The sequence below is a fragment of the Thunnus thynnus genome, chromosome 19, assembly GCF_963924715.1.
Source record: "Thunnus thynnus chromosome 19, fThuThy2.1, whole genome shotgun sequence".
NCBI classification, from domain to species: Eukaryota; Metazoa; Chordata; class Actinopteri; order Scombriformes; family Scombridae; genus Thunnus; species Thunnus thynnus.
In genome coordinates this window covers 3451070-3465169 of record NC_089535.1, presented here as the reverse complement: position 1 = coordinate 3465169, position 14100 = coordinate 3451070, and the positions used below count along the sequence as shown (strand labels likewise).

Here is a 14100-nt window from a genome sequence, read left to right as displayed (position 1 = left end):
GGTCTGACTATGGTCTCCCTGACAAGCAACAGAGTGTCTGTCAGTTCACAAAGTCTGACACACTATCTGACGGCGTCCTGCTTCTCCTTTTCGTGGTATCTGACTCCATACCTCCAGCCCCGCCTCTAGGTGATCTGAAACTTCAACCGTCAAGAGACAAACATCCTGTTTTGCACAACCAATGGATCAATATCACCTGTTTCTTACAGTGCACAGCTTAAGACCTCGAGGCTATATGTGGCATTGTTTTTCACAGGTGAATGGGCGCATCCCACTCTCACATTTCCTGTTTTGTTAGCTGAAAGCAGAAGTTGAGGTTAAACTGACCTATTACTATATTCTGGGAACATGTGAATTTGTAAGTTTGCAGTCACAATGTTCAAATACAGCATAATAAGCTTTCTCTCACACAGTATAAAAAATGAATCTAATATCTAAAACACCTCTGTTAAAAATAAGCTTATAAAATCTCTTTGCTAAAAAGCAAATCAAGGACTTTATGCAAAAGCATCAATCATAACAAGAAAATATCCTTCAATTCCCCCTTTTGGTCTCACCTAACTGAGACCAACACCCAGTTACACAGAGTCTTCTTCCGGGATGTCATCAATGGCTAGGGTGTAATTCAGTTCTATGCCTCCTGGATCTGTCCCCAGTATCCCTGGTTCCTCTTGGGATGAGGGAGTCCTCCCTTCCCTGCGGCGCCATTCTCACCACAGTGGGGGAACTGCAACAATAAGAGCAAAAAGGCAAAACACACCCAGCCATCCCCACTTATTATTGGGTGTCATTTAAAATGAATTTTACATAGAATATATCCCGTAAAGCCCGTTCTGGAGGTTTAAACTGAATATGAATTATTATTGTGATTTCTGTGGTCTAAACAAAGAACAATCTTTCACTTATTTTTCCATTGCATGTCTTCCAAAATATTTTTAAAAGTGATATGCAAAATTTTCTATCTAGAAAAACAGGTCAAGCTTTATGGTAGTGATATTTTAATTTATAACTTAATGGACAAAAATGTTAGCTTTTTAATCTATATATAATTATTTTCGCAAAAATTTCATCTACATAAAATGAAATGGACCAATAGAAAACCAAACTTTACCTTGTTTATAATTGATATTAACCTGTATTCTCTAGTCAAGCTGAAAAATAGAAAAGCAACAAAGACTCAAACAATATTTGAAACTGACTTAATTTACTTCATTATTAATCTGTACCCCTTTAATTATGTATTTATTTATTTATTCCTCCTCGTATGTATTATTTTGCTTTTATATAATGTAAACGACTTCCTGCACAATCCCTTTACCAAATGTTTTTTTTAAATTTATTTATGTTTTTAAAAGTCGTTGCTTAATTCCCTGGCACTTTGTTTCCTCTTTTTGTTCTTGAAACTTCTTTATTACTGTTGTTTATGTTTGACTGTTGCCAATAACGTTGAGAGAAAAAAAGCTTCAAGCAACTGGGAGAAGCTGTGAGATCAACAGAAGACGGAGGTGATGTTCAAACTGGAACAGAAAGGCATCAGTCAGAGAGGAGATCCGGATCTCTGCGTCCAGGACCACGACGATAGCGGGATGGAGGAGAACCAGAACCCGGAGCACCGCACCGACAACCCCATTAAAAGGGAAAAATCAGATTCAACCTCTGCTACCACCTATAAACACTTCATGACAAATGATTAGATCACCAATGAAAACCAGCATCTCCTTCAAATTTAGGTCACTCATACAGCGTTCCATAAGCCGCTGGAAAGTGCTGGGTGCATTAGTGACCCCTTAAACTCATAGAATCCCAAAGGACACACAAATGATGTTTTCTCCTTATCGGCTTCCTCCATCTCAATCTGGTAATAGCCTGATTCAAGTCTAAAACTGAAAACCACTGAGCCAGTTAAGACAGAGAAAACTTCTTAAGTTGGGGAGCGCTTAAGCGTTCTTGATTGTCTGTGAGTTGAGTTTGTTGTAATCAAAACAGACACGGACAACCACAATGGGGGATGCAAAACTAGACTCGGACTCACGTATCACACCAGCATCAAGTAGCACTCTCAGATGCTTCCACACAGCATCGACATACTGAGGATGGATTGGTCGGGCTCTTTGTTTGAAAGGGGTTTGATCTTTGAGCTTGATGTGATGCTTAACTTGAGTAGTGTGACCAAAGTCCAAGTCATGATGTGCAAACACCTCAGGCATGGAGTTTAATTTCTGTGTTATTCTCTCTTTCCAGTCAGCAAACAAAGGAGAGTCACCAAAATCAAACTTGACATGTGGACGGGGTTCAGGCTGGTCTGTTGCAGGATCAATTGTGCTGGGATCACACTTGTGTGGCATCACTTGTTGAACAGTATTGATTTCAGCTATTACTGTCTTTGGTGGGATTACAACATCATGTTCAGTTTCATTTCTGATTATGACCGTTATTGTACCGTTATTGTTTTGCAGGTAAGGTGACATAGCAATTTGCCACAAGCAGCCCCCCAGGCAAGGAAGGAGATGACGGCTGCTCCGCGAGAGCCCACTTTTCATTCAGGGACCCCCTGACACTGACTAATCCTCCAAAGCAATGGTATGTCCGATAGGAATTACTTCTGGGTTTTTCCCTGACAGCTTCACCAATCCCAGGTTACTACTTTGCCTCTGTTTGTGTCTGACCTCCAGGATTTTAAAAACTGCTTTGTAGCCATACTGCACTGGTAGGTTAGCATCATTGAGGTGAGGAGCCAAATCTGAATACTACACATCAAGTGTGTTGGTGCCGATGAGGAGTTGCTCTTGAGCTCCCTCTCTCATATTAGGAACCACACCTTCCAGCTCTACAGAGTCTTTGGGGAAAGTGATGTCTAGTTCCACAAATCCAAAATATGGGACCTCTTGGCCATTTGCTCCTTCCACCTCCAATAAATGATCTAACCTGTTGATCTTTCAGGTTTTTTTCATAAAAGGACAAGGGAACTGTCATCACCTGAGATCCTGTGTCTAAAAGGCAATTGATTGTCTGCCCTGCTATTGACACTTGAGCAGTGCACTTTGTCCTGACTAACCTCTGTGGCAGCTTGTGTGGCTGGCCTTTCTAATGTCTCTGTATGACTGGTTTGGATCTAGGGGGACATGTATCATTTGATTCAGTTTCTGTTTGTCCCACAACGGGAGTTGCAGTCAGTTTAAACAATGAGGGTCCACAGCAAAAGCAATACTATGGGTGGGGCTTATTAAGTGGCTTATTCACTGAAGCAAGCAATGGCTGAGGTGGCTGGGGGATTGATTTTGGCTGAGAAGTCACTTTTGCATTTGAAGGTGTTTTACTTTTGTTCTTGTTTTGTTGTGTCAATTGAGTAACTTGTGCCTGTAGCTCAGCAATTTGCTTCTTCAAATGATCTGCTTCAGCTGTAGCCTTGTGCTCTAAACAGGCACACACGCTCTGTAGCTGGGACCTTACTCACTGTTTGGGACCACCTGATGGTTGCTTGGAAACACCAATGTGCTTTTTCATACGCATTTCTTCATTAGCATGTTTGTCCTTCTCTGTATGTAGCAGATCTGCAAAGGAAGGGGGGCACTTTACCTTTTGCTCAAGCTGGATATCGGCAATTAAAGAGTCATCCCAACAGCCTCTACAAAATTGCTTTAACAGATGCCTATCAAATTCATCAGCAGAGATCCCTCCCCTCCTCATGGCAGTATTTAGCACAACTTGAAGTCTGTGGTGGTAGGTTGATGGTTTCTCACTAGCATTCTGCAAGGCACTGAGGAACCTAGCAAACAGGACATCTCCATCTTCTGCTGTGCCATAAGCTGAGTCAAGGAAATGAAGATATGCTAATCGTGATGCTTGAGAACCAAGATGTTTGATAAGATCTAAGGCTGGGGGTAGTAGGCTGTCTACTATTTAATGGGAGCGATTCAGGTCAGACAGTGTTGGGTATGTTAGAATGGTGTTTGACTGCCATGTTTCATAATCTGCCTCATTATTCGATCATGGCAATCTACCAGAAAAGGCCTGAAGACAAGAGCCAGCATAGTGGTAGATTGGGGATTCTTCATTTCTCACAATATGTTCCACTACAACCTTCTGTATCTCAGGTGGGTTTATATCACTTGCAGTTAAGCATGTACCTGGATTGGCAGTCACTAGTGATTTGACAGATTGCAACCCTTGAGTCAGGTTTTTCCTCTGATGTGGCTGAGCACGCTGGGGAACGCTGCTCTTGGCTGGCTCACCAAGTTCAGTAACACCCAATTCAATATGTAAAATACAAATGCCAGTACACAGTTGGATACTGGGCCAAATGCCAAGGTTTGACTGCTGGAGCAGGATGAATGATTAATGAGACCAACTCAGTAAGTTTAGTTAAATGACATATATTGAAAATATCGCAAGGGCAGTAAACCTGTCAACTTCAACTTGGATACTTAACTCTTACACCCATAGTAAAAGAATGAAACAAAATTACATCAAAAGAGAATGGGCCCAAAATACTGAGATAAAAAACAAAATCATATCCCTAGTGGACTTGACTCAGTCTTTATGGTATTAAAATGCACCATTTAAATTGTGAGATTTTAGTGTTCTGTTATTGTCTTTGCATGATATGATGAGGAACAGTAAAGTGTAAGTCTGTCCTACCACTCAAGCAGAATCAGCTAAGATCACAGTCCATCCAAAGAATTTCATATTCTCTTGAAATCACTCATCATCACAGTGGATCCTGGTACAGTGGCTCGCCATCTTTGGAGTGGATCATTGTTGAATCATACATCAAAACCTGACCTGTACAACAGTCACATTGATATTCAAAAATCTACACCCAACTTTCTTATCTTTTATTGATGCATCACACTAATACATTTTCATGAGTTATTTTTAACAGTGTACACAAAGATCAACAAACAAACCAAAAACATTGACAAGGGTTGTTTCTTACCAAAGGGAACAAAAAACAGGGCTCTCCTTATGACTCAAAACGGTGACTGTGTGGCGCCATGGAGCAACTACAGGAAAAAACTTGCATTGCACTGCACAGTGTATACAGCTACATTCGGTCCATGAATACACACACTTAATACAACTTGCATCATATAGCCTATATTATTAACATACAACGTTACGACTGGCTAACTACATCCAGCCTTTACAATTTCACATGTAACACTTGCCTAATTAGCAACACTAGCTGGGGGGGGGGGGGGGGGGGGGGGGGGGCAGGCCAACAAGAACCCCCGTAAGGCGGTATTCAGACCAAATCAGGCGTTGCGGCATTCAGCCACAGGGTGTAGTGGAGGTGTGGGCGTGTTTATTTGTCCTCTGGAATGTAACCGCTGTGAGACAATCAGAAAATAACGTTTTATTGATCTGATTCAGCCTGTACTATTATAGGGGAAACACTGTCATATCACCATTGTGATTTTAGCTCAACAGTTTCTCATTCAGACACAGTTCAACTCACAGAGAAGAGTCCCAGTAAATCCAAAAGTTTATCTCAACAGAACAACAGTTATTTGACCATTAGTTAGCAAGGTTTTCTTTCTGAAAAACTTCTACCAAAGGAAAGCATCCACTCTTTCTGACTTGTAGGATGAAAGTTTTTTTTCTCTGTCCATTTCGCTCTCTCTGTTAGTACCTCACAGCGCACACATGGGCCGGAGCTCACTCTCTTTTAACTTCACAGACTTTCAGAATAATATTCATCTGCCTATTAGTTTAACTAACAGGGTTACAATAACAATGCATTATTTGAATTTATTGATGTTTGTGGACAGGTCTAGCTCTGTTGATTTAAGCTATTCTGATGTACTTGAAGTACTTGGCCCTCTCTGTTAGTACCTCATAGCGCACACATGGGCCGGAGCTCACTCTCTTTTAACTTCACAGACTTTCAGAATAATATTCATCTGCCTATTAGTTTAACTAACAGGGTTACAATAACAATGCATTATTTGAATTTATTGATGTTTGTGGACAGGTCTAGTTCTGTTGATTTAAGCTATTCTGATGTACTTGAAGTTGCACATTTTCAGTACAAGCTAATGCTAAATGTCTGAATGGGATGTACGCAGCAAGCATTAAATTGAACTTATTTTAATTAGGCATTAAATAAGATGTTAGGGTCAGTACAGTCTCAAAACTTGGTACTGAATTGTGTCCAACCTCTTTAGTAATGTCTTTGATGCTGATTCATAGATTATACATCCATAATCAAGAACTGCTCTGATTAGACCAATATATGTAGTTTTCAAAACAGACCTATTTGCTCCCCATGCTCTGCTCCTAAGGCTTCTAATATTCAATATTTTTACATTTTCCTATATTTTTTTCGTTAAAAACACTTTTTTCTTCACATCTGAAAATCTAAAACCCTGTTGCAGTGACCATGCCTCTACTTTCTCCATTGCTTGTTGAAACGTCTTAACTATGAACTCTATATTTCGTACCATCATCTGCAAATAATGAGACCCCAATAGTTCTATCTATTTATCATTTATCATATTGGACTTACTATACTACCTTGAGGGGTTCCATTTCCTTAAAAAGCACAACTTTTAATCCATCCATACATTTTTCCTTTTATTCCCATTTCTTGCAACTTGACCATTGAGCCTTCTTTCCACATCATGCCATATGCCTTTTCAACATGGAAAAAATTCTCCTTTGATTTCTAAATAATGGACTAACCTTTCATTAATATTTTTTTCCATAATTTTGCCTACATGAGATGTTACTGATCTGATTGGTTGTGAGTTAGAGATGCCAGCAGTGTCACTAATGAAAAGGCATTTCTGATTGTTACAAATAGAACCTTTAAGTGGAAAAACTAAAACACACTACACATACATGTTTTGACAATGTGATTTTAATGATTTGAAATGCAGAGCAATGAAACAAACTCATGCAAGGCTTCAACTGAATAAACTTCATACAACTGAACAATCAGTTCAGGGCACTTAAAAACAACAACATCAACAAACAAAAACCTTACTATACAATAAGGTTGTATAGAATGTAAAGTATGCATAATGTACAAGTTGAGAGATAGGCAAAAACATATTGTAAAACATGTTACATTACACAACACATTACACACATTTTTGTCATTTCAATGCCATTTTCAATCTCTGAAATGAAACTGATACTTTTTTACTTTTTTTTTTTTTACAAATCTCAGTTTTTACTCTTTCAAATAATCAACCAGCTACATACATTACATATTTTTTATTATTAATTAACTAAGTATTATACACATAAAATTAAGGGAAGACAACACACCTGAAACTTCTATATTGGTTCTGACTTATTTCTTATCTTACTCATTATTACTCATCTCCCTGTTTTTGGAGGAACATAAAAGTTTCAGCATGCCTCAGTCTGCTCACTGTAGCAGTCCTGTTGATGAACTCTGAAGCATAAAGTTGTGAAAATTCCACGGAGTCGTCTGGCGGCTGTGCGGTTTAGCTACCTGAGGCTCATGCTAATGCTAAACTAACATCTTGAACAGAAGCAGCTGCTCGGTTAATGCAGGCTGAGAGCTGAGTGTCACACAGCAGGACTCTAATTACACATGCTTCCAACAAAATTAACACAAAAGTGATGAACTGTTTAAGAGACAGTCCCCTGCTCTGAGTATAGACGCATTTTAGCAGTGGAAGTAAATGGATAGATAAAGTCGGACCGACAGTACTGTTTGTCCCCGGGACATCCGTATGTCATTTTATTTTAATAACGTGTTATTTACTTTCAATTGGTAGGCTAAACATGAACTTGCCAAGCGCAAGGCTGACGTTAGCTGGCAAACTACCATCAGTAGCAAACCATCCATCATCTACTTATGTTAACTTGTTTTCGCTGATTGAACATTCAACAATAATACAAATCTTACTGTTGTGATTCTATCATGTCGAATTCAGATGTTTGATCTGTCAATCGGAACTATAGGCTAAAGTTTAGCCATGTTCTGTGTTTAGATATTCCGCGCTGGTCTGTCATGCGTGCGCATGCTGTAAACAATCCCATTGGAGAGGAGACAGGGAGGCTACCCTGCCTCGAAAACATGTTCAGCGCAATGGGCAGTGACTGCGTTGGTGGGTTTTTAAGTTACTGCCCTGACTGAAAGCTTTCCCACATTGCTCACACCAGTACGGCCTCTCTCCAGTGTGAGTGCGTTGGTGGCTTTTTAGATTACTGTTATCAGTAAAAGTTTTCCCACATTGCTCGCACCAGTACGGCTTCTCTCCAGTGTGAGTGCGTTGGTGCCTTTTTAGAGTACTGTTGTCAGTAAAAGTTTTCCCACATTGCTCACACCAGTACGGCTTCTCTCCAGTGTGAATGCGTTGGTGGCTTTTGAGATTACTGTTGTCAGTAAAAGCTTTCCCACATCGCTGACAACAGTACGGCTTCTCTCCAGTGTGAATGCGTCGGTGCCTTTTTAGAGTACTCTTATCAGTAAAAGTTTTCCCACATTGGTCACACCAGTACGGCTTCTCCCCAGTGTGAATGCGTTGGTGGCTTTTTAGAGTACTCTTACCAGAAAAAGTTTTCCCACATTGGTCACACCAGTATGGCTTCTCTCCAGTGTGAATGCGTTGGTGGCTTTTTAGAGTACCGTTATCGGTAAAAGTTTTCCCACATAGCTCACACCAGTAAGGCTTCTCTCCAGTGTGAATACGTTGGTGGCTTTTTAGAGTACTGTTATCAGTAAAAGCTTTCCCACATTGCTCACACCAGTAACGCTTCTCTCCAGTGTGAGTGCGTTGGTGGCTTTTTAGATTACTGTTATCAGTAAAACCTTTCCCACATTGCTCACACCAGTAACGCTTCTCTCCAGTGTGAATGCGTTGGTGCCTTCGTAGAGTACTTTTATCAGTAAAAGCTTTCCCACATTGCTCACACCAATACGGCTTCTTTCCAGTGTGAATGTGTCGGTGCTTTTGTAGAGCACTGTTATCAATAAAAGTTTTCCCACATTGCTCACAGCTGTATGGCTTCTTTCCAGTGTGAATGCGTTGGTGAGTTTTCAGTTTGCGCTCTGTAGTAAAAGCTTTCCCACATTGCTCACAGCCGTACGGCTTCCCTCCAGCGTGAATGCCTTGGTGAGTTTTCAGTATACACTCTGTAGTAAAAGCTTCCCCACATTGTTCACAACTGTAAGGCTTCTCTCCAGTGTGAATGCGTTGGTGCCTTTTTAGATTACCGTCTGTGGTAAAAGCTTTCCCACATTGTTCACAGCTGTACGGCTTCTTTCCGGTGTGAACGCGCTGGTGCCTTTTTAGATTACTGTCTGTGGTAAAAATTCTCCCACAGTGTTTACAGCTTTGAAGTTTCTCTCCTGTGTGAACTCTCTGATGAACCTTTAAAGTTTTTGATGATGTGAAGACTTTGTCACAGTGCTGACAGCGTAGATGTTTGAGTCCCTTTCTTCCTGTATGTTTCTATGACAACAGACAAACATACAGAGAAAGAGAGAGAGAGTAAATGAGCACAGCTGAGTGAGTGATCTAAAACCATAAATAGTTGCATTATGGCAAAGGTAGGATCCAGAGTTTTTTTAAGCTCGACCTGTAGTGGAAATTGCTTGATCACTCAATGACACAGAAAGATATAAAGAAAACATTCAACACTGTTACTTGTTGAAGCAGTTGTAGATACTGTACAATCCATCACACCATCAACAACAATTATACAAACATCCAAATACAACATAAAAGAAAAATACAATTATCATGTGTTTTTGGAGAGAAAGCACGTTGCTCAGTGAACCCTTTCCCTAAAGCCAGCCCCTTCTCTAAAGATTGTGAACACAAACCGACCAGAAGCAAAGCTAGCAACAGCCAGGTCCCTAAACGGACACTTCCGCAAACTGTTATACCTTCTTACAAACAAGTATGGTCATACGATGATCCCACAGACACCTAATGGTCAGTCAATAGTCGTGTGTCCATTAACCTATTTTTATTCGCATTTTGAAGTATCACATTAAAAAAAGCTTAATGGAACACCAAAATTCAAAGAAACTTACTCAATTTTACAAAAAAGTTTTACATGCGCTCGAGCATCTTCCAGCCTCTCCAGATAGCATTGCCAGTACTAGCTGACATGGCAACCTCTACTTCTTCTACTCTGATAACTGGCGGATTATTTAAGCCTATACTGTCATCTACTGATGAAACTATGTGTTACATAGCCTAGTTCATTCGCTTCGAACCAGCTGATGGAAATGCAGCTAATTCGCATTTTCCTTTTTGTGACATTTCAAACGTTAGCTTAAAATTATCTTGCAAATCTAACAGAAACATGGCCAATCACTTCAAACAAGTGCATCCTTCAAATTTAGCTTGTCTGGGTACCCTATGATCCACATGGTCTCTAAAACAATAGACCTAAGGCAAAGATATCTCTAGCTAACCCCAGAGGTCAGCTAACAACCATCAGATAGAAACAAGTTCAAGAGTTCAACTAGCCTAGGGGTAGTATTTATTATACCATAGTGTAACAGTGACATTACATTTAATCATTTAATGCATTTAGAACAAACATTGACCCTTTAGTTTCAAAACATTTGTAACATATATAATATATACAAGAAATACATCAAATGATAATCTCTCACACACCAAGCCACTACTTTTACTGAACCACTTTAACTCCATCAAGCTGATAATACTTAAGTACTTTTACTTTTACTAATTGGTACTTACACTCTCTGTGTACTGCGCATGCACTGCATGAAAGAATGGAAAATTCCTCAAACAGTAAACAGGTTTTCTAGCTTTGTTCGCAGCAAGCTGAAACCAGGAAACACTTAGACCTTCGTAGTTTTTACACCCGAAAAACTCAGTGAACACAAAGCCTTGAAGTGTTTGTTTCCTTTTTTCATACTTTCTCTCCATCAAGAGAATCAATGGAAGACAAGTGGACCCTTGAGACTAACGCACATGTCTTTAATCTCAATATGAAGCTGGTTTTATCATGACGTCATGAACACTGACCTGTTTATCGATGGTAAAAGAGGTTGAGTCTGATTCTTCCCTTTTAACGGGGTTGTTGGTCCAGTGCTCCGGGTTCTGGTTCTCTTCTATTTCACTCTTGTAATGGTCCTGGTTGGTGAAATCCAGCAGGTCTCCTCTCTGACTGATGGACTGTTCTTCTTCTTCTTCTTTTTCCTGTTTTATGGCAGACAGCAACCAATGTCCATGTCCATTACTGCCACCGACTAGGCTGTTGGAGTGTGAACCGGAGTTATCTATCCCCTTACACAAACAAAGAATAAATGATAGATTAAATAAAATTTAAAAACAGTATTTCAGTGAATAGACAATTATTTTGTTCAGTCCAGTTTCTTTCAAATAATAGAACAGACTGCCTAACCCAATCGCAAATATGTTTTTCATACTCAGTTCTTCCACTCAAGCTTCCCTTTTCCTCTCTGATTCTCGCTCTTGACAGTATTTTTGGCAGTGACAAAAATACTGTCTTGCTTTGTTTATATTACTCACAACAAGCTGAAAGGAAATTTAAACCTTTTTTAGTATCTATGCTGAAAAAGTCGGTGAACACAAAGAATTTTAGGAAGTATTTTAGTTTCCTTTTTTCAGACTTTCTTGCCAACAACGCAGTGAAAGGATGACACTGACCTGAGACTCATCCATGTCTCTTCAGTCTCGTTATAAGGCCAGTTTTATCATGAAGTCATGAACACTGACCTGTTTATCGGTGGTAGCAGAGGGTGAGTCTAATTCTTCCCTTTTAATGGGGTTGTTGGTCCAGTGCTCCAGGTTCTGATTCTCCTCCATTTCGCTCTTGTAGTGGTCCTGGTTGGTGAAATCCAGCAGGTCTCCTCTCTGACTGATGGACTGTTCTTCTTCTTCTTCTTTTTCCTGTTTTATTGCAGCTGGTAACCAGTGTTGAAGTGCATTACTGCCACCCACTATGTTGTTGGAGTGTGAACCAGAGTTATCTATCCCCTTAAATAAACAAAGAATAAATTAATAATTAAATAAAATTTAAAAAACCCTCAAATTTCAGTGAATAGTCAATTATTTTGTTCAGTCCAGTTTCTTTCAAATAATAGAACAGACTGCCTGACCTGATCACAAATACATTTTCCAGACGCAGTTTTTCCACTCCAAGCTTGCATTTTTTTCCTCTCTGATTCTCGTTCAACAATATTTTTGGCAGTGACAAATTATATTCTTCACTGATTCCCCTATTTAACGGTGCTCACATAATCCTGACAAATGTTTGCCTATTAAGCGCAGTATTTTAATTAGTTTGGTGTGTCCGATCCTCAGCCTTGTTAAGATGTTCTCCTCTTTGTTGCTCCTTTTAACTAACCTCACTGTGCCCACTTCTGGCTGCACTGCATAAAGGTGTCATCCTGTGTTTACTGTATTCCAACTGTGCTGCCACTCTTCCAATTCAATTCAGTTCAATTTTATTTATCTAGCACCAAATCATAACAAAAGTCAAGGCACTTTTCACATAGAGCAGGTCAAGACCATACTCTTTAATAGTCAGTTCGGTCTCTAGAATTTCCTGTGAGAGGAGAAAGCACAAAAACTCGGACGGGAAGTCCCCCGGCGGTCTAGGCCTATAGCACCATAACTAAGGGCTGATCCAAGGTGGGCTTTAAGCCTACTCTTAAATGTAGAGAGGGTGTCTGCCACCGGACCGAATCCGGAAGATGGTTCCACAGGAGAAGGCCTGGTAACTTAAGGCTCTGCCTCTCATTCTACTTTTGGAGAATGTAGGAACCACAAGCAAGGCTGCATTATGGGAGCACCGTGTTCTAGTGGGGTAATAGGGTATTATGAGCTTTTTAAGATATGATGGTGCCTGACCATTAAGGGCTTTGTAGGTGAGGAGAAGGATTTTAATTTCTATTCTGGATTTTACAGGAAGCCAATGCAGCGAAGCTAATATGGGAGAATGTGATCTCAATCCATAATTCAACCTTGAAGTTACAAATGCGTGGACTAGTTTTTCTGCATCTTTTTGAGACAGGATGTGCCTGATTTCTGCAATATTACGTGAGTGAAAAAAGGCAGCCCTTGAAATTTGTTTTAATGTGGGAGTTAAGGGACATATCCTGATCAAAGATAACTCCCGGATTCCTTACCGTGGAGCTAGAGGCCATGGTAATGCCATCCAGAGTAGCTATATCATTAGATAATGTGTTTTAAGGTGTTTAGGGACAAGCACAATAACTTCAGTTTTGTCTGAGTTTAGTAGCAGAAAATTGCAAGTCAACCAGGTCTTAATGTCCTTAAGGCATGCTTGGAGTTTCATTATCTGATTGGATTCATCTGGCTTCACTGATAAATATAATTGGGTATCATCTGCATAGCAATGAAAATTTATGGAGTGTTTCCAAATAATATTAACTAAAGGAAACATATATAAAAGGTGAATAGTATTGGTCCCTGCACAGAACCTTGTGGAACTCCGTGTCTTACTTTTGCATGCATGGTGTACAAATTGAAAATCAATCTAATGAATAGGATTTAAACCAGCTTAATGCAGTTCCTTTAATGCCAAGTGAATGTTCCAGTGTCTGTAATAGGATGTGATGGTCAATGGTGTCAAATGCGGCACTAAGATCTAACAAGTACAGAGAGAAGTCCTTTGTCCAATGCAGTTAGGGGATCATTTGTAACTTTCACCAGTGCTGTCTCTGTGCTATGATGCACTCTAAATCCTGACTGAAAATCCTCAAATAAACTATTTCTATGTAGAAAGTCACACAACTGATTGGCGACTGCTTTCTCAAGGATCTTAGAGAGAAAGGGAAGATTAGATATAGGTCTTTAGTTGGTTAAAATGCCTGAATCAAGAGTAGGCTTTTTAAGAAGAGGTTTAATTGCAGTTACTTTAAAAATGACTGTGGTACATAGCCTGTTACTAAAGACAGATCGATCATATCTACTAAAGAAGTGCTAACTAAGGGTAAGACTTCATTAAGCAGCCTAGTTGGGACGGGGTCTAAGAGACAGGTTCCTGTGTTTGGGGATAAATTGGTGCCTGTTGAGGGCAGGAGGTGATGAATTTTGTCTCTAATAGAATTTTATCATTCAAAGAAGTTCATAAAGTTGTTAATAC

At 39.8% G+C, this 14100-nt stretch overlaps 1 protein-coding gene across 2 annotated transcripts in view; it reads right to left on the bottom strand.

Annotated features, from left to right (window-relative positions):
- Positions 1-6842: 6842 nt before the first annotated feature.
- LOC137170971 (zinc finger protein 345-like) overlaps positions 6843-14100 on the bottom strand; it is an 11431-nt gene continuing 4173 nt past the window's right edge. Inside the window, exons 3-5 of one of the 2 annotated variants that reach the window (XM_067574665.1) lie at positions 11706-11966; positions 10992-11252; positions 6843-9434 (exon numbers count right to left, since the gene is read on the bottom strand). In XM_067574665.1, the coding sequence (XP_067430766.1) occupies positions 8061-9434; positions 10992-11252; positions 11706-11966 (1896 nt within the window). In that variant the 3' untranslated portion in view covers positions 6843-8060. The remainder of the gene's footprint in view (positions 9435-10991; positions 11253-11705; positions 11967-14100) is intronic. The other variant, XM_067574666.1, reaches the window with a different exon arrangement.